Source organism: Anguilla rostrata, chromosome 8 (genome assembly GCF_018555375.3).
Source record: "Anguilla rostrata isolate EN2019 chromosome 8, ASM1855537v3, whole genome shotgun sequence".
Classification (NCBI taxonomy): Eukaryota; Metazoa; Chordata; class Actinopteri; order Anguilliformes; family Anguillidae; genus Anguilla; species Anguilla rostrata.
In genome coordinates this window covers 2,329,580-2,355,461 of record NC_057940.1, presented here as the reverse complement: position 1 = coordinate 2,355,461, position 25,882 = coordinate 2,329,580, and the positions used below count along the sequence as shown (strand labels likewise).

The window sequence follows — 25,882 nt, the reverse complement described above, 5'->3', positions numbered from 1 at the left end:
CTCACCGGAAGCAGGTTTTGTTGTCCAATTGGAGAGCCAGGTGTGCTGCCCATCATCCCCGGACGTCTTTCAAAATGTTAAAACCCCTCGGAAGTCAGCGGCAGATCAGAAGTGTTTGAGGGAGCGGTTACAGCAGTGACACAGAAGCCCACTAACAGGTATGTGCTGAGAGAAAAGGTAAAGATTTCACACGCCAGCTCAGCTTTGTGAATGAGAAGTCAGGGGGCCATTTTGAATGTTAGTTCTGTGTGTAATGGAATGGGTGGGAGAAGTGTGTCGCCTGGTCCTTGCTACTTCTTTCCCTCCCATGTTCTTCGGACTAGTTTTAAGGTGAAGCTTGTTCAGTAAGTGGGAAGCTTATTTAGGACGGCAAGAGGTTTTGTAATGGGGAAGTCAGGCTGGTGTGTAGGGAATTCACGACAACCTCCGGTGTTGCTGAACTCATCTGTGATCATGTCAGTTTTTTAATGTATGTCCTTCCTCAGCTTAAGCAATTGATTTTGTTTTACAGAACTTTGTCACATTGAGAAACGAGGGCAGTGATTGGCTGGTAGTGGTTTATATGGCTGTAACATATAATAAATTTACACAAAAAAAAGATCGAATGTGAATTTATTGATGCGTGACATTCACATCAGTGATATATTCATGTTTTTTTTTCTCCTGTTATGTTGAATAAATGCTGAACTTTGATCACTTTTCGCATCCTAGTTAGTCACTTTCTCGAACCCACAATCTTATACAGTACACCCGCAATCTGGCTGTTTAATCATGTGTTTTAATCCCAATTTGCAGCACTAAACCACAATACAAGAACGGACAACCGACACATCAATGTATTAAAGAAAAGTAACATTTTATTGGATTTTTTTAAAAGCCTTTTTTGATAGTCATCTCCACGCTATAAACTTACGGTTGTTTTCGGAAACAGACTGAAATGAACGAGGTTCATCTGAACACTCATTCCAGCTCGCCATCACATCGTTCACCTCGTCTTACAAAGGATCATCGCTCAGGAGATCCGGCACACCAAAAAAAAAACAAAAAAAAAAAAAAACACTTTTTGTGATGATCTACAGCCGCGAAGACGGACAGCATACAGAGGCCTGGCGCCCGACTCGAGGGCCGCCATTTTGTGCTCATTTAAAAGGTTATTAATATCCGCGCGGACCTCGTGACTAAAATGGAGTCCTTACGGAACGCTATCGACAACAGACACCGGCTCTAAGAGGCCGGCAGTGGTGAGTTTTTCCTATCTGTGGCTCAGAGGAACAGGCAGCAATGAGGTGACATCACGCAGTGAGAGAGACGATATCACAGGTTATAATCATTAAACACCGCGACTCACCGATCGATTGACGGCTAAGTATTTGGCAGCAGGTATCTACGGTCTAAAAACACGTTCACGAGCGCACACGCGTACACACACGCGTACACACACACACACGCACACACACACACACACACACACACTACCGGGAGGAACATTCAAAAGCTCAAAGCCCTGGATAATTCCTGCCACTGTAGGTAAGATTTTTTGTTCATGTATATTAGGCATTAAAAAGTCAGGTGTAACAGCACAAAACTCTGTTGTACAGAAGCAGTGGTAAAGACAGCAAAAAATTTTAAAAAATACATCCTCGATATTTTGCAAAATGTAGGCATATGTCAAAATAAAAAAGGAAAAAAAATATGAAAAGCTAAAAAAAAAAATGCTAAATATAAAACACCATTTATGAACTGTGTAATACTTGCAGAAACCTTTGCAGCTACGTTGAATGAAATGTGCGACACCTATAAACACTGCGACACAAACAGGCCCATTTTAGGCCCATTTTAGGGTCCTGTTTCTTTTGAAGTTGTGCCTTCTGTTGTGGCACAATGACCCTTTCACAATTTTCCAGAAGATTCTACGTCCTCTACAACAGCATAGTAATAATGACTGACACATGCATGCATATGATCAACAGTGGAGAAGTAAAGTAGATTCAAGGTTTGCCGTGACGGTAGGAAGGACAAAAGTACTATGCACTATGTACTACATTTCCCATCAGCCTCTGGGGCAGGGACTGTGGCAGAGGAAGTCGGTGGGGAAAGTTCTGCTCATGAATTCATTGAGTTTGCCCACGTCGGTGCAGAACTTGGGTAACCAGAGCAACGCACCCGACACAGACACTTGGTGACAACAACGGTGAAGTACACGGCACTGTACAGCAGTGGCCAATCAAATACTGATCTGATCTAAAACCGAGCGTTTTAACCGGAGGCCGACCGGCCTGTCGCACAGCAAGAACACGCTTAAAAGCGCACAACGTGGGGATGGGGGGGGGGATGGGGGGGGGGGGATTTTAAAAAACAAAAAAAACAAACACACAACCTGAACCACCCCCCCCCGAATACACACATCACAGCATCGATCGCTTGAGTGGTTTGTTTTCTTATTATTCAAGCGTATTGAATCCAATATGTCGTACGCACGCACACACACACATACACACACACACACACACAAACACACAAGCAGACTAAGCTTATTGCATTATAATGATGCTGTGGAGCTTTTCCACCTTTTTACACTGAAACGGGGACCACACGGCACAACAGATCTGACTCCTAAAACGCACACGTACTGACAGGACACGAGCGGCACTGTTATTGCCCTACTTCTAAAACTCTAAGCTTAAACAGCTAGGATTACGAAGAGCCGCCCCTTTTCGGACGATGACGCTCGGGTCATGTGACTGCAGAACTGCGAATCGGCACGCGGGTGAGAGAGCGCAGTTTAAGAATGACACTGAAGCTCTAGACACGCTACAGGGACACGCTAACACGCTACAGGGACACGTGAACACGCTACAGGGACAGGGACACGTGAACACGCTACAGGGACACGTGAACACGCTACAGGGACATGTGAACACGCTACAGGGACACGTGGACACGCTACAGGGACACGTGAACACGCTACAGAGACACGTGAAGACGCGCCGGTCACGCAGGCTGTGTGTAAGAGCATCAGGTGACAGGCTCACCCGCAGCCTCGCGTTGGCGGTATTGTGTGGCGAAATCTCACATCAGTACACTAGATGGCGCTAATGCAGATACGAATGATATTTCAGCAAAGTGAGAGTCCCTCTTCCTCCAGAGCTCTGTGTTCACATACGCCCATCGTCATCGTCATCACCATCACTGACCGTACGCATAAGACCTCTGTTTATATTGAACACAACCCCTTTTTTTCCCCTCAAAGTTATTTTCTTTTATCTCTCTGCTGAAAGGAGGCTTCTTCACCGTGATCGACCAACAGCAGCGCAGTGGAAAGAGAGTGAAAATGAAAACAGACGGCGGGGTGGGGTGGGGTGGGGGGGGGGCAGGGGGGCAGTGTGTGTGTGGGGGGGGGGGGGGGGGTAGGGGCGGAGCCAGGGTGTATGTTCTAGGCTTTCACACAGAGACGGGCGGTTTAAGAAGGCTCCGCGTCACAGACTGACGGACGGACGGACGGAGAGACGGTCACTTCTCCTGCAGCAAGGCGGGGATGTTGATGTTCCAGCCGATGGCCTGCCGGTCGAACCCGCAGCTGAACAGGTTGCAGGTGGGATTGTCCTCGCTCCACGCCGTACAGCACACCATGCGCCGGTGACCCTGCGGAACAAACCCGCCATTTTCACTGTACAGCCCTGAACACACCCGCCATTTTCACTGTACAGCCCTGAACACACCGGCCATTTTCACTGTACAGCCCTGAACACACCCGCCATTTTCACTGTACAGCCCTGAACACACCCGCCATTTTCACTGTACAGCCCTGAACACACCCGCCATTTTCACTGTACAGCCCTGAACACACCCGCCATTTTCACTGTACAACCCTGAACACAGCCGCCATTTTCACTGTTATAACCCTGCAGAACACACCCGCCATTTTCACTGTACAGCCCTGAACACACCGTCATTTTCACTGTACAGCCCTGAACACACCCGCCATTTTCACTGTACAGCCCTGAACACACCCGCCATTTTCACTGTACAGCCCTGAACACACCCGCCATTTTCACTGTACAGCCCTGAACACACCCGCCATTTTCACTGTACAACCCTGAACACACCGGCCATTTTCACTGATTCTTAATGATAAGACTATTTAATCAGCACGTACATATAATCAGGAGCAGAGACAGGAAGTGTGAGTTAGTCCCCCCCAGACACACACGCTGTGTGCAAAGGGCACTCCCCACTGCCCTTATCAACACCAGCACTGCCCCACCGTGTGTGTGAGAGTCACACCCTGAGTGTGTGTGTGTGTGAGAGCACGTGCCTGTGTGTGCACATGTCTGTGTGAGTTTGTGCACGTGCCTGTGTGTGTGTGTGTGCACGTGCCTGTGTGGGTGCGTGCGTGTGTGTGAGTGTGTGCACGTGCCTGTGTGTGTGTGAGCACGTGCCCGTGTCTGTGTGGGTGCGTGCGTGTGTGCACGTGCCTGTGTGTGTGAGAGTCACACTGCGTATCTGTGTGCTGCTGTGTGTGAGTGTAAGTATGTGTGCAAGTGCATGTGTGTGTGCATGTGCAGGTGTGTGTGTGCATAGGCAGATGTGAGTACAGAGGTGTGTGTGTATGTAGGGTGTGTGTGTGCATAGGCAGATGTGAGTACAGAGGTGTGTGTGCATGTGCAGGTGTGTGTGTGCGTAGGCAGATGTGAGTACAGAGGTGTGTGTGTATGTAGGGTGGTGTGAGTGAGAGAGGGAGATTACCTGTCTGTTGCTGCGTGGGAGTGTTACTGTGTGTAGGTGTGTGTGTGCGTAGGCAGATGTGAGTACAGAGGTGTGTGTGTATGTAGGGTGTGTGAGAGAGAGAGAGGGAGATTACCTGTCTGTTGCTGCGTGGGAGTCGCGCCAGCCTCACTCCTGACATGTCAAACAGACGCACCTGCCGGTTATCGTGCGGAAGAGCGATGATTCTGTGGCTCACAGAGACGCTGACCCTGAGAACAGTCATAACAATAAATAATAGAGTAATAATAATAACAACACATTAATATTATGCACCTTCTATATTATACAGCATCTTTCTCAAACCGTTGAAAACTGACATCTACCAGAGATTAAATGGAGTCTGTTTGTCCCTAATGCCACACCTAGCATGTTGAACTGAACCGTGTTACCATGAACACAAACATGTCTTTAAAAAAAAAAAACGAAAACGAGGTGACGCTCATTTTAAAAACAAATTACACTGAGGAGCAACAAATATGATCTCTAGACAAACACAGAATGGGAAAGGGTGTGAGAGGGAGGGAGAGAGGGAGGGAGAGGGAGAGAGTGGGTGATGGAAGGAGAGAGGGAGGGAGAGAAGGAGAGAGGAAGGGAGAGAGACAGACGGGGAGGGAGAGAGGGAAAGAGAATGGGAGAGGGAGGAAGGGAAAGGGATAGGGAGGGAAAGGGAGAGAGAGAGAGTGCAGTATGTGCTCATAGTGCCAGTCTCTCGCCCCTCTTACCGGTTGATGGCGGAGTCGGTGCGGATGGTTGCTATGGGAGACCTCATGTTCTTCAGGTCCCACACCTTGACCGTGCGGTCGTCGCTACCGGAGACCACGTTATCCCCGACCGTGAACACCGCCGAGGTGACTGTGCTGCAAACACACACACACACACACACCGCCAAGGTGACTGTGCTGCACACACACACACACCGCCAAGGTGACTGTGCTGCAAACACCGTGGAGCTCAGTAAATGGCTCTGCCTCACACACACACACACACACTCACATATACATATACACACACACTCACATATACACACACACACACACACTCACATATACACACATATGCACTCACAACTACTGGCAGAATAATATACAGCCTAACAGCGATGTATATTTTAAAATGGGTATCTACTTTCTTTAGATGCATACATGGTGTTTTCATACATTTGCTTTATAAATATTATGTATAATATCAGGCACATATTCACCATTTTTAAAGACCATCTGCCCCCCAGGAAGAACACTTCAGTTTAACAGTACCTCATAGTTAAACCCACACAGCATGCCACCGTATTATGAGCGTAGTAGTGACCAATAGCAGCAGGTCTCAAAGTCATGTGACCCCAGGCGCTGCACTGACATTGGCTGCTTTATAAAGTCTGTCGTTTATAAAGCCAGCCGTGGCCGTCACTTCCCCGCGGCCGAAAGGTGTTAAGATTCCGCACAGCGCTGTGGTCTCTTATTATGGGCTGGCGGCACCCACATCATCCTCCCACCCACCCCCCACCACCACCAGCCGCCCCCCTCCCACCCGAGACACTCCTCCTAATCTAAAGTGACACCATATTATGGTTCCATTATGACCGCCCCGCTCCACCTAAACACCGCGGCCGTGTCTGACGTGCGTGGAGAGCGGGGCTCACGTGTGTGTGTGTGTGTGTGTGTGTGCGTGTGTGTGAGTGAGAGAGAGAGAGTGTGTGTGTCTGTGTCTGTGTGCGTGAGAGAGAGAGTGTGTGTGTGTGTGTGTAGATCATCTCTCTCACTCCACAGGGAAGGTAAGTCTGAGTGAACAAGTATCAGAGCTTAAGAGGGAGAGAGAGGGGGGGCCCAAGGTCAACAAAGGTCGTTGTTCATTAGGAGAAGGGGGTGGAGGCTGCTGGGAGTTCTTTTTTTTTAAACCGCGAACCATGTGACGGATTTTTAACGAGCATCATGGGTAATTTGTGCCGACGCTTCCTAATTGCTCTGGAAGGCGCTCGACGTTCTTCAGGGACACGGGCATCGCACAGGTAACGCACAGGTGCGCCCACACGTCCTGCGGAACAAAGACAAGAACACGCGTCGCTTCACGAGCTAGCGGCGAAATGAGGCGAGAACTCGGGTGGGGGGGGGGGGGGGGGTGATTAACATGGCTGCCTGCCCCCCTTAAAAGCATTCGACAGGAAATAGGCCCGTCTGAAAACTGAGGTGTAGAAATGATGTGCTTTTATTACCTTGTAAATTGAAATTCCATTAATGCTGATTTTGCATGATAATGCTGATTTTGTACATGTGACGTCAAACGTGTCACAATCACAGGTATGACCGGTGGAATAAGTGTCATTCACTCGCTGGTGGACAGAGCCAAACTAATGAAGCAAAGAACCTAAAGGGATTAGAAAGTTGTGTGCAGTCTCTCTTGCCCAGTTACCGTTATTTACCGCTAAATGAGCGGCACTAAGTGAATATAGACAGAGATAACACGAACCGGGGGGGGACGCCAAGAACTGCGGGTAATAAACTACATTACTGTCGCTAATTTAATTGCAGCTTTTAACTGCCAAATAAAGTAATTGCAAAAACCGAAGACGCCTGTAACTTGAATACTGGAATAAAACTTGAACACCGGATGAGTGATATCAGTGTTTTTTTAGCTTGGAGGCAGCGAGAAGGAGAAAAGCTCAGAAACGCGATGCTAGCCGCCACCGCCGCTACTGTTTCAGCTCGCGGCCGTTCGCATTATACAGCCCGTGAGCCAACGCAGCGCGACTCAATAATCCATCAGCTTCCCGCCGAATTTCCTCACCTAGGCGACGCGTCCCTTCGAGCGACAGGAGAGGAAACGGCTCTGCAATCCCCACGAATGCGACGTCGCATTTACATTCAGCGCCGCTCGGGGCGGAAAAACTCCGCCAAATCAGCGCAAACACACGCGCTTGCTAGCTCAGAAACGGCACAACGGCAAACAGCCCCGGCTGAACTCGCCACCAGACGCCGGTGTGAGCACTGTCTGGAGGCGAACCAGCGCCACATCTCCCTTTAAAACAAACCCGAGGCTAGCGTACCAGTTTCCAAAAAATAAATAAATAAATGTCACCAGCCACTACTACACAGAACAATAATAAAAATAAAATCTGTCAAATCATGAGAAAGTTGACAGAATACCACGTGATTCCCAAGTAAACAGAGATGATCAAATAATTTCACGAGGAGTATTCGAAACGTCCACGATGTGCAAAAGCCTGTTCAGCACAGATACAAACTGACACCAAGCAGACAGGCTGCGAATAAACATGTCAAAAGCAGAAGAAGGGAACTGAGGAAAAAAAGACTCGGAAGCATCAAGCATGCCTCGTGCCACCTGCTTCCAGGAAAAAAAAACCTGCACTGCCACCTTGTGGCAAAAATGGAGCACTGTTTTATAAATAATCCAATAATAATAATAATCAAATTCACCGTTGTCATGTTTTGCCTTATTTTTGAGGGGGGAGGGGGGGGTCAAGTTCAATTCTATTTTGAGCTAATTGATAAATCTTCACAGAGTGACGGGCTGTAGGGAAATCCACGCGCACTCACTCGGTGTGTCCCTGGAAGACGTTGACGGAGTGGATGGAGGGGTCCCGGAAGTCCCACAGTCGGAAGGTGGTGTCCCGCGACGACGTCACCACCAGCCTCTGGGTAGGGTGGGTGCAGCAGTGCGTCAGCTCCTGGTCATGACCTGGAGCAGAGAGTCACAGACGCGCTGATTAGACTCAAAGGAACTGTTAGCGTGTGCACCAGCTCTTTACCTGTTAGCGTGTGCACTAGGCCAGCTCTTTACCTGTTAGCGTGTGCACTAGGCCAGCTCTTTACCTGTTAGCGTGTGCACTAGGCCAGCTCTTTACCTGTTAGCGTGTGCACTAGGCCAGCTCTTTACCTGTTAGCGTGTGCACTAGGCCAGCTCTTTACCTGTTAGCGTGTGCACTAGCTCTTTACCTGTTAGCGTGTGCACTAGCTCCTTACCTGTTAGCGTGTGCACTAGCTCCTTACCTGTTAGCGTGTGCACTAGACCAGCTCTTTACCTGTTAGCGTGTGCACCAGCTCTTTACCTGCTAGTGTGTGCACTAGACCAGCTCTTTACCTGTTAGTGTGTGCACCAGCAGAAGGCAGCTCTTTACCTGTTAGCTGTGATGACCTACCTAGGGCCCAGCTCTTTGGTACCTGTTAGCGTGTGCACTAGCCACCAGCTCTGCTTTACCTGTTAGCGTGTGCACCAGCCCGTCTTTACCTGTGAGCGCGTGCGCCAGACCAGCTCTTTACCTGTTAGCGTGTGCCACTAGGTGACCAGCTCTTTACCTAGGTGTGTAGAGCCGTTGTGCACGCAGAGCAGCTCTTTACCTGTTAGCGTGTGCACTAGACCAGCTTTTTACCTGTTAGTGTGTGCTCCAGTGCTTTACCTGTTAGTGTGTGCACCAGCAGAAGGCAGCTCTTTACCTGTTAGCGTGTGCTCCAGTGCTTTACCTGTTAGTGTGTGCTCCAGCTCTTTACCTGTTAGCGTGTGCACTAGCTCCTTACCTGTTAGTGTGTGCTCCAGTGCTTTACCTGTTAGCGTGTGCACTAGCTCCTTACCTGTTAGCGTGTGCACCAGTTCGGACGTCTCCACGTCGTACAGGTTGGCGGCTCGGTCCCAGGAGGCTGTGACCACCTGCTTGCCCCCCACCAGCCAGTCTGCAGCGATCACCACCCCCTGGTGGCTCTTCAGGGTAGTGCATGCCACCCTGAGGGTGGGGCACTCGCTGGACCCCTCCCCCTCTCCTTCCCCTTCGTCCTTATCCGAAAAATCCACGTCCTCGTCACAGGGAGCCTGCTGTGGGGGGAAAGACACTGTCAGCCCCCAGCTGCACCATTACATGCCCCCCCCCCGCCCCGAGCGTTTAACCCCCACTGCACCATTAACCCCCCGCTCTGCTTTCACCACCCCCCCGACTCTGCTGCACATTTAAACGTTTATACCCCCGCTGCACTTGTTGCGCCAGTAACCCTCTGCTGCTCTTTAAATCCCCCGCTCCACTTTTAATACCCGCCCCCCCCCTCGGTGAGCATGTAGTCCCCTGCTGCTTTTTAAAATATAAATATTTTACTATTTCACACATCCTCTACTACAGAAGGGAGTTCGCTGCTAAGGCAAAAAAAGAACCGTTTCAACAGCCAGGCTTTCAAATGCAGTAAAATATTATGAGTATATTACTGTCTGCTGCAAAGACAAACACAGACGCACTTCGAATTTTATCATGTTTTTAGCGTATTATCGCGTTTGTAAAATAGTGAACTTAATTTGCAGCAATTTACAACCTGGTGGAAGCAAGCACTGGCCTGTAAACGGTAAGAGAGGGCTGCTTTTTAAAAACGTTGGGAAAAGGGTGCGTTAAAAAGCTAAGCTAGGCTAAGCTAAGCAAAGCAGACTGCAAGGGCGCGGTTACTCACGTTGGGAAAAGGCTACGTTAAAAAGCTAAGCTAGGCTAAGCTAAGCAAAGCAGACTGCAAGGGCGCGGTTACTCACGTTGGGAAAAGGCTACGTTAAAAAGCTAAGCTAAGCTAGGCTAAGCTAAGCAAAGCAGACTGCAAGGGCGCGGTTACTCACGTTGATGTCCGTCACTGGCTGAGGGGCGGGAAGCTGCAAGCTCCAGATGGGGCCATCGGTCCCACGGATTCGACTGCGGAGGGAGGACACTGCACACATGTACCTAGAGGCCATCTGTCCACACCTGGACGAAAAAAACACTCACACACCTTTACCTGAGATAAACACTCACACACACCTTTACCTGAGATAAACACTCACACACCTGTACCTGAGACAAACACTCACACACCTTTACCTGAGATAAACACTCACACACCTTTACCTGAGATAAACACTCACACACCTTTACCTGAGACAAAACCTCCTCACACCTCTACCTGAGACAAACACTCACACACCTTTACCTGAGACAAACACTCACACACCTTACTGAGAAACCTACACACCTTTACCTGAGACACTCACACACCTTACCTGAGACAAACACTCACACACCTTTACCTGAGACAAACACTCACACACCTTTACCTGAGACAAACACTCACACACCTTTACCTGAGACAAACACTCACACACCTTTACCTGAGATAAACACTCACACACCTTTACCTGAGACAAACACTCACACACCTTTACCTGAGACAAACACTCACACACCTTTACCTGAGACAAACACTCACACACCTTTACCTGAGACAAACACTCACACACCTTTACCTGAGACAAACACTCACACACCTTCACCTGAGACAAACACTCACACACCTGTACCTGAGACAAACACTCACACACCTTTACCTGAGACAAACACTCACACACCTTTACCTGAGACAAACACTCACACACCTTTACCTGAGAAAAACTCACAACCTTTACCTGAGATAAACACTCACACACCTGTACCTGATACAAACACTCACACACCTCTACCTGAGACAAACACTCACACACCTTTACCTGAGACAAACACTCACACACCTTTACCTGAGACAAACACTCACACACCTTTACCTGAGACAAACACTCACACACCTTTACCTGTGCAACCACTCACACACCTTTACCTGAGACAAACACTCACACACCTCCACCTGAGACAAACACTCACACACCTTTACCTGAGACAAACACTCACACACCTTTACCTGAGGCAAACACTCACACACCTTTACCTGTGACCAACACTCACACACCTGTACCTGATACAAAACCTCCTCACACCTCTACCTGAGACATACTCAAGAACTCAGGAACTGAAAACGTCTCAATATGACACACTGAGGAACTCCTCACACCTCTCTTTACCGTGACGAGTGCTGAGGAACTCAGGAACCAAGCACAGGAACTTCTCACGCCTCTCTTTACCGTGACGAGGGCTGAGGAACTCAGGAACCAAGCACAGGAACTTTTCACGCCACTGCCTACGACGTGCTGAGGAACTCATCTCAGACTCAACACACTCAACCCTTCTTTCAGTTTGCAGCCTAATTAGCAAAGACAAAATGGCGGAGTCTCTTTTGAACATCTCGTACCTGTCAGGACCATTTGTTCAGTCGGGTGGAACTTGATGGAGTTCACTGCGTTGAAATACAAAACAAAGAAACTAGAATTAGCATAAAAGTGTTTTCATCAACATTTCATTGACATAACACGATACTCCACTACTACAGAATTTGCAGCTGTTGAAAACACAACAAACACTAAGTAGAAAATGGGGCACTGCCATAAAAACGCATAAGTATGCCTGTGGTCTGCAAGTAGGGTCCAGTAGCATTCCACTCAAAGATTCACAGTTTTCAAGCGTACGCACGGATTATTTCCGTCGGGCACTGGAAATGACCCTTGTCGTCGGCAGGGGGTTTTCCGAGCGTTTCCCGCCAAACTCACCTGACCCCGCGTGGCCCACATACTTCAGCAGGCACTTCCCGGTCTCGATGCTCCAGAGCATGGCGGTGTGATCTGTGTGAACACGAGCGCAGCGTCGTCATGGCTACATTCATCACCCGCTCCCGGCGGCTCGGAACGGTATTCATAAACACGTAGTGGAAAAAAAACAAAAAAAAAAAAAACAGAAATGTTGTGATATTTACACATGATGGCATTTCATTATTGGCTGCTCGGATACGAAAACACCGTAACTACGCCTTCAGGAAGTCTTGTGACCGTGTGACCGTGGTACACCACTGTAATTATACCCCTTAGGCACTGCGAAGTCGAGAGTGATACATAAACACGAATGACCTAATGTGTTTCAGAGGCAACCACCCTCCTCCTCATCTACTCTCTGACTTACACCGCCTGCATTTTACTTTCCTCCCCACGCAATATTCACTGGAATATTCATTACGTGCATTTCAGCTTGAATATATCGCTTGAGGAAAAACTGGCTGTGCCACAGTTGGGACTTAAACCTGCAACCTCTGTTTTTTTTTTAGCGCCAGGACGCAGGGAACAGTGTAGACGGGTTCTGAAGCGGACAGGACGCTCATACAGTGGTGGGGGGCGGGGGGCGAGGGGGCGGGCGAGTTCGTGGAAACGGACCAGCCGAGGCGGTGCCCAGAATGACGGGCTGAACACGGGCGATGCTCAGGTCCCAAATCCCGTCCCTGTGTCCCGCATACTCCTTCACCAGCTGGCACACGGCCCGGGACGTGGTGGCTTTGAAACTGGAGACGATCTGCGGGGGTGGGGGGAGCAAAACAGCCTCACAACACTGCCCTCAACAGCCTTCACATTTATAAACAGCAGGCAAAGAGCAAAAGAAACAAAACAAAGAAGGAAGTGCGCACTGAAAAGAACAAAGACTCATGCAACCAAATAACTTGGAGCTAGCGTGATCACGTACGGTACGTACATGAAAATCAGCAGCTCTGAATTTCTTGATATTCAAATCTGGGTTGTTTTTTTTTACCAGGAACTGTACCGTTACACAAGTCGGCAAGTTTGTTGGTTTAGTAACGGCGACGTATTCCAAACAGCTGATGTGTCAGAAGAATTTTTTAAAAAGGGGAACAACCAAGAACATCGGAGAATGAATCAACCTCGACTTCACACAGAAATTAAGCTGCACTACAGCATGGTCCCCACAGCGAGTTATTTTTGAAGATTATGTGCGCAATTCCTGCTGTAAGCTCATGTCAAATTCTACAGTGACAGACGGGTGATTGGCAGGTGGAACAGCTCTTTAAAAAAACGGTCCTTGAATGAAGGAGTTTTTCCATTTGAACAATTTCCTTTAAGAAATACCAAAACAAAACAGGTGTTAAGACATTAAAATGTAAATACCCAACAGTCAAAACAAAAAACAGATCTAAAGGGTGTGTAAAATGCTGTTAATATTCACCAAATAACTCTTGGGGGAAATCGCGGAGCGGAAGATGTTTACAGGAGGATGATCTGACTGAAGCCTTGTCCTCCCCAGAGCATACGATAGCAGCTGCTTCCGTTTTTGGAACTCCACGCTGAACTCAAAGCTCAAGCTGTACAGTTTATACGTTTTTAAAATCACGGTAAACGCCCGATTTCTAAGGCTCCTGGTGGCACATCCTGTTAAGGCGCTGTTCTTGTGCACAGATGGACCCCTCGGGCAGGTACCGAAAACCCTGCTGTGCCCCCTATCGACTGTGGCCAGTGTCTCCCATGGGTGAGGTTCGGTTGGCCAGGATCATAGCGTTTTGCTAGGTCACAGTTGCTAGGTGACCTCACAGTTGGTAGCTGACCTCACAGTTGCTAAGTGACCTCACAGTTGCTAGCTGACATCACAGTTACTAGGTGACCTCACAGTTACTAGGTGACCTCACAGTTGCTAGCTGACATCACACTTTCTAGCTGACCCCACAGTTGCTAGGTGACCTCTCAGTTGCTAGGTGACCTCACAGTTACTAGGTGACCAAGGCCCCTCGTGTGTTCATGACCTCACAGTAACATCCCTCCTCTTTCCACAAAATTCTCCTCCATTTTCCTATTCTTACGTAAGCCATCGTGTTTGGGTTGCGGTAACAAGGACGATAGAAGATTACAGCTTACACACAAGCCAGAGGTCATTTTTAACAGCCTGGGTTAGTCAGTTTAAGATCTGGGATTAGTATCTTTCGGGTTGAGGTTTGTTTTTAATAAAACAATAAGGCTTATTATTTATTATTTAACAGAGTAAATGTACAAATGTAAAATTCATACGTATGAATCATCGAGGGCCTTGGAGATGGGATAGCACCCCCACTGCTGGGTTGCTCGCTCATGCGTATGGGCACACGGGAGGTCAGAGGTCAAAGTTCAGAGGTCAGATAAATTACCCATGAGTCTCCACCCCACAACTCCCAGTTCCCCACATTGTTTTCTTTTATTTTTTTTAAGCTGACAGGGATTAATAGAATAAAACTAAAAACAAAAAAATGTACATATTTCAAAAATCTTAAAACCTTCAATGAATGGTGCTTGATTAGAGCTATACAACTCATTCATAAGCAGTATGTAGTGGCTTTATAAGCACTACACAGACACTCATAAGTGCTTATGAAGGTGCTATGCACAGCTTATGAAGGAGTTATAAAGCTCTTATTAAGGACCATTCATAGACGTATTAAACAAATCACCCTTTGCCCAAACAGTACGACTGTTCCCAGAACATTCTTCTTCTGAAGAGCAATTACAACTTACATCCTAAATGATTTGTCTCCTCATGAGGCAATTATAGTAAGAATTACTAATTGTGTACTAATATTCTTATAAGATTTTTTATTTTTTACAATAATGAAAATAAAACCAACAGTGCTGGATAATAAATGCCACTCAGCACATGATTGACACACAAATATTTTTAATCATTTTGTGTTGTTAAACCTCCATATATATGATGTAAACACTTTACCTTGCTTGTGGATGCCTTGTATGTTGTCTTCAGTTTCTGAGAGAGCTGACTTGTGCTGTGGCTTGCTGTGTGAAAAGAAAGACGGGATTAAACTCAGAGTAAACCCAGAGTAAGCTCAGAGTAAATGCAGAGTAAACTCAGAGTAAGCCCTTCAGTGAAACGTTTCACAGGTCTTTCTGTCCCCTACATACAAGCTGGGATTTTTGCTGCTTTGTGTACTTTTACCCAGAGAGACTTACAACACAAAAGCAGATAAATACTGTACATCCATCTGAGTCATATGAGCAATGGAGACAGGCATGTCTGAGCACACGCTTAGACCAATGACTGCGTATTTGCAGCACTGTTACAGCACTAATGTGACTGTAAGAGAGCACCTCCTGCAGGCTGAGTGCTGTAATTAACGGTGTAGTCTCTCGTGTGTGTGTAAGAGACAGTGCCTCCTGCAGGCTGAGTGCTGTAATTAACGGTGTAGTCTCTTGTGTGTGTGTGTGTGTGAGAGAGAGAGTGAGAGTGTGTGTGGAAGAGACGGCGCCTCCTGCAGGCCGAGCTCTGTAATTAACGGTGTACTCTCTCTTGCCTTTCGCCTTCAGCGCTCCCTTGGTCAGATCTCCTCCATCGATGGCCTGGCCCTCCCCCGCCAAGCGCTCGTTCAGCGTGTCGATCTCCCGCCGCACTGTGAGGCCAGAACCAGCGTCAGAGAGTACCCAACGGTAAACATGCATACGCACACACGCACACACCGTATGTGCATACACACAGGCACATTGCGCACACACAAACACGTATGCACATGCTCTACCTGTACTTGCAGACGCGCGCACACACAAACACACACACAGCTATGCACGCCTACACAAAGAGAACACACACAAACACTGCAGGCACAATCAGGATGCACTTCCGCACGCACGCACACGCACACGTACAGGCCTGTGACTCTGGCCGGCCTGTCAGTCACAGAGAGAGCCCCTCCCTGTACTCACACTCAATATTCTCAATGTAGAGGTTCTCAAACTCCCTCTCTATCTGCCCAAAGAGGTCCAGCAGGTTAGTCCTCAGGGACAGGGGCAGTTTGGAGTCCTGCAGACATAGAGAGAGAGGAGGGGGGAGGAGAGAGAGAGGAGAGGAGAGGGGAGGGGAGAGAGAGGGGAGAGGAGAGGGGAGGAGAGCAGAGGACAGAGAAAGAGGGGATAGGAGAGAGAAAAGGAGGAGGAGAGAGAGAGGAAAGGAGAGAAGAAAGAAAGGGAGGAGAGAGAGCCCCTCTCCTAATCAGTAAACACATATTTCTGAGCAGCAGTTTCACACACAAAATGCTCAAATAATCCACTGGTGGAAATATGACCGTGTCAATTAAGGAATACCAATTACAAACAGGAAGTAAAAAGTGTCTTTGTTGCACGTGCTAAGACAGGGAGAGGAAGAGGAGAGGGAGGTTAACACAGTACACCCAGCTCCTAGCCCTGGGTGTGTCTCTGCTGCAGCTGGACTAAAACCTTGATTCATAAGCACATTGTGCTCAGTTTGGCAAGACACCAACCACGCAGTACAGTCTCCCATATTAACTGCATGACTAAATGAACAGCAGCATTTCTACTCTGAAATTACTTCCCTGATACTTTGCTGCTGATCACATAAAGATTCAATCACCTCCAAAGTCTAGTTTAGAAGCTCTGGCCTCTGAAGTGTTATTTTCTCTATGTAATGTAAATGTTACATTAATGTCCGAAGGCTATTTCACAGAGAAAAACTTCCACCATTAAACGGTTTGTTAACATGTCAACTGTAGGCTGGCTCCACGCACGCGCAGACACACACACACACACACACACACACACACACACACACACACACACACACACTCCCGTACTGCTACATTCCCATTGACTACATGCATTCCGTAACCTCTAACCCTAACTACTACATGCCTAACCTTAACCCTAACCATAACCTAATTCTAACCCTAACCCTAACCCTAAGTTCTAACCCTAAAACAGCCTCCTGACCTTGTGGGGACCAGCAAAAGGTCCCCACAAAGCACAATTTTCCTTATCTTTCTATCCTTGTGGGGATATTTGTTCCCCACAAAGATAGTATTACAAGTTCACACACACACACACACTTCTCATCTGACCTTATTAGGACCTTGTTTCTTTTTACTTGGATGTAACATTGAGATTTGTTAGCAAATGAGACAAAGCCATTATATGAGTGCCTCAACTAGAAATGAAAATAAAAGCAGAACTCACACATATCAAACGGCTGCCTTTACGGGTAGTTATCATTAAATAATAATAATCATTCAAAGTATTGCCATTTTAAATTCCTGGCATAGTAATCCACTTGTTTTGTTCCTAACGCACGCATGCATGCACACAGGCACACAGTCTTACACACACACACACACAAATTTTCGCACATTGGCACATGAAACTGCATTGTTTAATTATTAATAGCAGCTATCAGTACTTGCTGCAAACAGGATTAACTGGGGTGGTTTCAGTGGCCATTTGTGACTGAAATGCACAAAGGAAGAACTCATTTAAGAGCATCTGTACCACACAACCATATACACGTTGTGTGCGATGTATGTTTTTTTAATTAATTTTTTTAAGGCCACCAGAAATGCAAAAGATTCAAACAGATCATCAACTCTGAGAGAGTCACATCAACTCTGACAGTGTTACAGCATCAACTCTGAGAGAGTCACATCAACTCTGAGAGAGTATGATTCACACTGAAAATGTGTGTTTCGTCCCTGCTGGACTCATATGAACTTTATTAAGAGTTCAATTAACACCAAACATTTTACTGCGTCCACTTGTTCAGTTGCTTTGTCATCGCGTCTGTCATAATGGAAATAAAACAGAAATCAATCCACTGTTATCATTTACAAAGAATTGCTTTTTTGTTTGTTTATATAGTACTGAACTTTCCACAGTACAGTACTACAAATGTGTCAAACACCTCAAGCTAATGTGCCAAACATTTTCAAAACCAACACAGGGGAGAGGGAATGACACTAGATATCTCTATGTCACAATACTTTCCTATATTACAATCACAATCATTTCCACCATCCACAAACGTGTCTGAATCCCACAAGAAAGAATTCAACATTGTACTCATAAAAAAAAACATAAGTTAAAGCTTCTAAATATTAAAAAAATATCTATAACTTTATTTTTTAAAAAGATGACATTCAGACAGGTTTTGTGTGCTATGTTACACAGACATTTTGTAACGGTTTATTACTGCAGTAACTTACCTCCATCCTCAAGAGTACGACGTTCCCAGTGTACTGTACTCAGGCAGACTAGAATTATTCAAAGTCCAAAAGTCAGCTTGAATGGAAGACACTTCATAAAGTGGGGGGGGGTGCACTAAGTAAGTGTTTGTTCAAAATAAATGTACTTTGATGTTCTAACTAGTATAAGCTCACACACAACACACAGCCAGGCAAAGGTGTGTGTGTGTGTGTAAGGGATTATGACTCTGCTCTGTCAAGACCATATGTAAACACACGAAGTAAAGGGCAAGTGGAACGCTCCCTAATCTTACTCGGCTGCTCGATCATGTGGCTAAAAGTGCTGGTCTCCTTGGTTACCGGTCGTAGCACTAGCATTAGGTTATAGGCCACGGAGCATAATTTCTTTGTGGAGGTTCGTCAAGACGGGACGGCGACTGACGCGTGACAAATCCGAAATATGCACAGGTCCGTGAAGAATTCAATCTCTGCTCAAAGAACTCAATCTTAATACTGGGTTAAAATGTGTAATTTAATGTTACAGAACTGTGCGTGCATCATTCTGCAGTTCTCAGCGTCTGACCAACTTTGTGACCGAGGCCCCAAACAGCAAAGGAATATAACAGACTAGCTTTAAATACCCAGGTGACAAAGTACTAGTCTAAAAAAAAAAAAAGATTTACTCGCGGGTCGTTAACATCCATCAGAAGCAGACGTTAGTTTTCTCCTCCGAGAACAGCAGGTGTGTCACGGCGGTACCGAACTGACAGCTGACTCATTCGCAGGTCCTCGTGATAAGACCGCGGCGCGCGCGTCCCTGAGCACTGAAGTACAAGCAACCGTCAAAGTCGGACCGCGTCACGAGAGCTGATTTGTATTCCAGAACACCGACCTCTGACGACATTGCCTTGTCTGGTTAAAAAAAAAAAAAAATCCTTTGTGGAGTCAAATGGAGCGAGACGTCACACAGATCACGGCGGAAAAGAAAACGTTTGCTTTTGCCTGTTGGCGTTTCTGCGCGGAGAGAGGTCCAGATATCGTGTCCTTCATACCTTTCAAAAAGATAGCCCTTCTCATGCTTTTTTTTAGCCGAACACTCCTGGCTGCGTCTAGTTAGGCTACTTCACACCGCTTAATATCCCTCGTAAAGTGTCTATTGATTCGCTTAAATTAGTGTATTTAAATCTAAATGGACAAAGTGAAAACCTGCTTTTAAGAATGAGCAAGTACACACTTGATAAAAGATGTTCACGATGAAACATTTTGCTTTAACAATACACATGAATATTACATTTTCATAGGATCTGCAATTAAAGTAACAACTGATAAGTTTTAATTGTAAAGCAGGGCACAAATGCATGACTGTCTGCATTATTGTAAAATTTATGTATGCACCCAGTATATAAAAGAGATTGCCTGTAATCTCTGGAGATTCTCAGTAGCACGAATTCATCCTGATCTCAAACAGTATTAGCCTACTTTAAAAACAGAATCCGTTATTTATTTATTTGACAGATGCCCTTATCGATGCCAGCTAACAGTAGTGCGGATAAAATAACCCCCACAATTTCAGTACAAATTATACACAGCAAAATGTACAGTGTTAAAATTCAACTCTAACAGAGTACACATGAGTCCACTCTGCCCATAGTGGACTCGTACAAACTCTGTAAGAGTTGACTTAACACTGAGCATTTTACTACATATTTGTAAATGTAAAATAAAGAGTGTAATGCACGGCTGCTTTTTAAAAATAAAATCTATCTGGAACGGTGGGATCCTGAAGGGATGCAATCTAACGGTAGAACTGACCAGCTTAACGGAAAAGTATGAAATCAGCCTGCAGGTGTTCAGAGAGGTGCGTGATTTGTTTTTTTTTTTTGGGGTGGGGGGGGGGGGGTTTGCGGTGATCTGAGAGAGGGGGTGGGGGGGGGGTGAAGGACCGGAGGGATTCTGGATGATATGTTGCTGAGAGGTACAGAAACGTGTCAGATTGCCCGTCCACTTAAGACCGTGAGTCATCGTATCAGTCATACTCAACATGGGAGAATTTACTGCAGCGGGGGGGGACTCAATCTCCAGTCCGGACGGGCCGCAGTGTGCGCAGGTCTAAAAACGCAGCAAAGATAAGAGGAGGCAAGGCCAGCCAACACCCGAAATGATAAACACACTTTTTATTTTACCCCCCCAACAAGGTACAGTAAAAGTCCTCTAATCCTTTGTCTCTGCACAACCAGTAATCACAGCTCGTTGAGTCTAATCGCGGCCCGTTTCTGTAATCAGATCCGATGTGAGGGACAGTCATGATTTTAATAAAGTGGCTTTGAGTAGCACCCTGCTCTGCATCCAGCACTTATCCGAAAACAGTCAGTCACAGGGTTTGCTGCGTTATTTTAATGTATCACAAAATTGACTGCCACTCACTGAAAAAATACACGGCGTCTGTGGAAAAGTTCTGTTGGAGTGACTTCACAGCAACACTGTGACAACATTTTGACTTAGCAAAAAAAAATAATAATAAATGGCTTATATATTTTATTATTACAAACTGGTTCGGCTAAGTATCAGTCTCAATCAGAGATTAAGTGTTGCACTGTTTGAGGATATTATCATGAAATGGTTGAACGATTCCAAAGGTTTGAAATAAATTCTGGAAAGATTTTACCTGATCAATGTCAAAATGTGATATGCAGTGTAATCGGAACATTTCGAGAAGTTACTTCATAACCATGTCCAGTCATGAATTTCTTATCTGAAAATAACATAGCTGGTATCTGAAATTAGTTTTCCAGTTTAAAAAAGTAAGCAAGAAAGTTTTGTTTCCATGGCAACGTACTAGTTTCTATAACCTAAAAAAAAAAGTGCTCCATCAAGGTGAGAGACTGAATACTGATTCTGATGATAAAAATTGTAGAAAATAAATGCTCTGCTCAGTCAGAAAATGAAATAAACAGATCCTGTTACAGGTGTGTGGAGCCACGCAATTCCCTATGAAAAAAGAAAAAGGCTATCCGTACATTCTAAATTAAAACGCTATGGTCTAGCAAAAATAATTTATCATTATTTACTAATTATTATTCAACACTGCTGACAGTGTGCAGGTGAATCGGTGAAAATATAAAGCACAACAAAGGCAAGCGTTTCAGCGTCTAGCTATCAACAGTGCGCAGACAGCGTTTTTTGTTTCCTGAAAGTATAAAATAAAGCCATTTCCATTCTAAAGTATTCCAGAACCCTTTCACAATTTACTGTATATTTGCATAAACTAACACACACACACAGAAAAATTCCCATTACCAATATGATGATCACTATGCTCAACCACAGTAATGACAACCTGCATTTCAGCTAGAAAATGTCCAATTACAGGAATAAAAAAACCATGGCGGTTTTTTGCAAATGCAAATCTGCACTTATTTACTCTGCCTCGCAGAAGCAATTATGCTCATTTTTTACATTTACATTAGAGGCATTTAGCAAATGCTCTTATCCAGAACGACTTAACACAACTTTTACATACATTAACATTACATCCCTTTATACAGCAGGATATATACTGAAGCAATGCGGGTTAATTACCTTGCTCAAGGGTACAATGGCAATGTCCTAGCTGGGAATCGAACCTCTCACCTTTAGGTTACAAGCCCAGTTCCGTACCCATTATACCACACTGTCGCCTGAGAGTTGTTTTTTTTTTTAGGACAACTCGGCTTAAAATTTTATGCTTCATGTATGTCGAGTATGCACCATGCACTAAGTCATACTCTCTGAGACTAGCCACTACATTTACCGTGGTTTCCAGCACTGAGGACTCCCCCGAGAGCGTTTACATAGCACTTTAAATAATGCTAATGACAAAATGGCTGCCGCTGAATCTCTGCAGATGAGTTCAATGACAATTTCCAACCAAAAGCAGCATTATACATGGATAAATTTTAGTCTTAATATTTAAAATGAAAATGTAATGTGTACATACAGTAATGTGTAAATACAGTATTTATATACATATATATAATTTTTATTTTTACTTTTTAAACTAAAGTTATGAGAAGGCGGACGGAATGTTAGCAATCACTGGCATTCCTCTGCACAACATTATTAGGCGGCACTTGTCTTTCAGTTGTCTATTTATATCCTGAGTGCCGCGTGTGGACCAGATGAATCACCCCAACTCGCGTTCTAATGCAATTATGCGTATTTGTAATGGCAGAAAATTGTTTTGCACTTCAGGCAAAAGCACAGCCGTTGTGATATCGCAACAGTAAATCAGAGAGACGGGTATCGGGAAGCTGAGGACGTTCATCCGGCGGTGAGTAGCACTTTAGAATGATTGCCCATCTAGCGTACGCTACTCACAGCACCAACATAGCAACAGCGAACGAGGGCCTCCAGCGGGGAGTGGCACTTGCCTAAGCCGGCTGCGAGAAGAGATTTTTTAAATTTTTTTTTAGTATATATTTAGTATAGATATATTGTTAGGGAACTCAATTTTGAAGTCATACAAGAGGAGAGCGTACATTCCAGTGCATTAATCACTGCAGAAGTCTCAGTCTTCCCTTATGGAAAAGCAATATACTCCAATATACTGTAAATATGTGTGGATGCGTTTTTATTTGTGTAATGATATAATTAATGGCAGTGCGTTTAAATATATATTATACAATATATGAAAATGGCAATAATTATTACATTTTCAGGATATTGCATTCCCACAAGACTCACTCAGGCCTACCAGTAGTGGCGATAGAGAAAAACAATCACTAAAAACGAAAATAAATATGATATTCCCCCTCATATCCGTGAGAGGGTTGCAACAGCTTAGGGATACATTTTCCAGTCTATCCCATTTTCATAAGGGTTTCTGTCTCATAATTATAATAAGAAGAAGAATATGTATATTAAAGTGTTTTTCCCCGCCCATGACCGTGTGAGAGCGCGCCCGCACGCGTGCCGCGGCTCACCTGGCTCTCCAGCATGTCTCTCTGCAGCCCCGCGCGGTCCTGCTCCGTGCTGTTGGTCCGGCGGATCGAGAGGCTGTGCGACTTGCGTTTCTGCTTCGCCTGGCGGGCAGCTGCACCACTTCCACTTTCCACTGGCATCGTTCCTCAGCGGGCGGGCGTCCCTCGAGCTTCCTGTCTAGAAAAAAAAACTGAAGCCACACAACGAATGGAACTGTCAGGTTTACAATTTTATTATTTTTTTGTGAAAGATTATGCTAAATATTAGCTAATTATTACTGAAATACATTTTGCAGCCAGGTTGCTTAATTGACCTTTTTTGATGATTCATGCTCGCTCTAAGAAGTACTCGGTAGTCTCTTAGCTGGTTGTAAGATCTTGTGATAAGGAGCATTCCTAACTTTCTCTCCCCCCGATCTCGATCAAGAGGGACCGCGATTTGCATCTCGGTTTAAGCAGCCACTTTATGTAATGACAGCAGTGTATTTATGCGCTGTGTATTTCAATAAACTTTGGTTATGGGTTACACGTGCATGAGCCAGAGACTGTAAATATATGAGCATATCCCTGTCACGTGACTTGCTCTGCTGTCTCAGTTCCTTCACTGATTGATGCTGCCGTTTCTCCCGTCCCACCACGTCGACCATAGGAGCGTTTGGTACGCCTTTACTCCATTCACATACTACGAGAGCAGGGCAGCGAGATCAGTCCTTATATGGTCAGTGCTCATAAAGACTAGTGTTGTGGAGTGTCCTGTTCATCTTGACTCGTGACAACCCGATGCAGTATCTTCCTCAGTTATGAGGTGTAACATGTGAGTGAAGGGAGGTGAGGTTGCCAACAATGAGCAGCCTGTTGGCTTATTTGAAGAAATGAAAACGTCTCAATTTGTTTGAATCGGCGAGTCCTGAGAAAGCTACCCGTCTACAATGGTCTCCTTCAGCAACAGTCCCAAACGATTACACTGACTTTCCTGACACTTTCCGAAATATAAGACCGTACCTCCCGCGTGAGAAACAGGGATGCCTTCAAGTAACTGGCACATATACAACTTGCATTTTGTAGTCCATTATTATGCTAATGGTTCTAACACACACCACCATGCATATGGGGCCATATAGGCCAGCAACAATGCATTGTATCTCGTGTTAAAATTACATACATGTTCGTTTGTTGGCAAGTGTCTTAGTCTGTAAACACATGTACTGGTTTGTTTGACAATAACCCAGCAAATGTGTCAAATATATAGGCCTACACATACTAGTAAGCCTAAGTCAACCCAAGGTCTATCTGTGTTTATAAATGATTGCATGTGCCAAGAAAACTATGCATAACCCAAATATCCAGCAGATCATTTTAACTGTAAACGCACCCTAAATGTCAATCTTTAACTCACTGTCGAACACAATGACAAGAATCGTATTCTGAAAAAGTGAACATTATTTCAAGCGATATAATACACAGCTAGCTACAGTCAGAGCAAGATACAAAGCTAGCACATTTTACCATTGTCAACCCAGACCAATTTCGCTTGTCAGATGTTATCTGGACCTCTAACTTAACGATAGATTGTTTTTAAAGTTGGCTACTGATGTTGCTAGCTAAAGCCCCGCAAAGCATTAACATCCACATAGCTTGCGCTAGTCTAAATTAGTTACGTTCCCGTTAGCTGTTGGTTATAAGTGAAAAGAATAGTTAACTAGCGGTTTAGGTAACTTAGCTTGCTTAGCAGCAAACTACGCGGCCCGAGGTTGTACTTGCATGTTAACGTTAGCTCACTTCGTTATCTTTAATTCTGAACTTCCCTTTTTCATTAACTAGGCTGGTCTAGCTAACAAATTAATGATATGTCAAATGCACTTGAGGGCAACGCTAAGGTTAACTTATTACTCCGTTAACTGTATCTAATGGATTCTTAAATGGAGCGACATAGCTTGTGGGCTAACGTAAACCTGCTGTTGCTGAGATTGTAACTGTCTTGGTTTAGCTAATGTTAGCTACAATGTGGCTGCTGCAACAGCATAGCTAGTGATCTTTGCAAATACACAAACCACAGGGTTGTTAGCTAACTGCGTAGCTTGTCATTTCACTGTATATATGTATACTCAAATCCATATACAATTGCGCACGTTTTCAGTCGCTGAGAAATAATAACATCTATATCTAATATCTTGTTAACAAGCTTGAAACATACCTAATCTGTCAATAGATTAGCTAGCTAAATAGCTAGCTAGACAGAACCACTTACTTTTGAGCGTCTAGCTGCGTGAGTGTAGTCCGCAGATCGCAGAAATATAACAAGAAAGACGAATCTGTCCAGCGACCATTTTCCAGAAGGAATGACAATAGGAGGAAAAAAAACGTTTCCAGTTTTTTGTCTGGATTCGTGTTGACGTTTCTTAACGCCGCTGTCAAAATGACATGCCCTCTTTGTAGCTACATCCGGGCATCGGAAACTAGCTGGAGGTTAAAGGGAGCGAGAAAACAGCGGAGGGTGGATCCAGAAAA

At 45.4% G+C, this 25,882-nt stretch overlaps 1 protein-coding gene across 1 annotated transcript; it reads right to left on the bottom strand.

Moving 5' to 3' along the window:
* Positions 1-835: 835 nt before the first annotated feature.
* Positions 836-25,882, bottom strand: LOC135260290 (WD repeat-containing protein 37-like). Its single transcript, XM_064345531.1, has 14 exons — positions 25,623-25,882; positions 23,378-23,565; positions 16,156-16,252; positions 15,750-15,845; positions 15,170-15,234; positions 12,844-12,979; positions 12,190-12,261; positions 11,792-11,879; positions 10,360-10,432; positions 9,348-9,585; positions 8,316-8,457; positions 5,490-5,624; positions 4,862-4,976; positions 836-3,642 (listed from the first exon to the last, which is right to left on the bottom strand). Exons 2-14 carry the CDS (start codon positions 23,513-23,515, stop codon positions 3,511-3,513), a joined length of 1,527 nt encoding a protein of 508 aa, XP_064201601.1. The 5' UTR covers positions 23,516-23,565; positions 25,623-25,882; the 3' UTR covers positions 836-3,510.

Excerpts from the sequence above, each read along its gene's own strand:
- LOC135260290 (XM_064345531.1), bottom strand. The coding sequence starts at position 23,515 with ATGCCAGTGGAAAGTGGAAGTGGTGCAGCTGCCCGCCAGGCGAAGCAG. Across the intron at positions 8,458-9,347 it reads ACTGGTGCACACGCTAACAG|GTCATGACCAGGAGCTGACG; the intron begins GTAAGGAGCTAG and ends TCTCTGCTCCAG. Across the intron at positions 5,625-8,315 it reads GTCTTCCAGGGACACACCGA|CACAGTCACCTCGGCGGTGT; the intron begins GTGAGTGCGCGT and ends GTGTGTTTGCAG.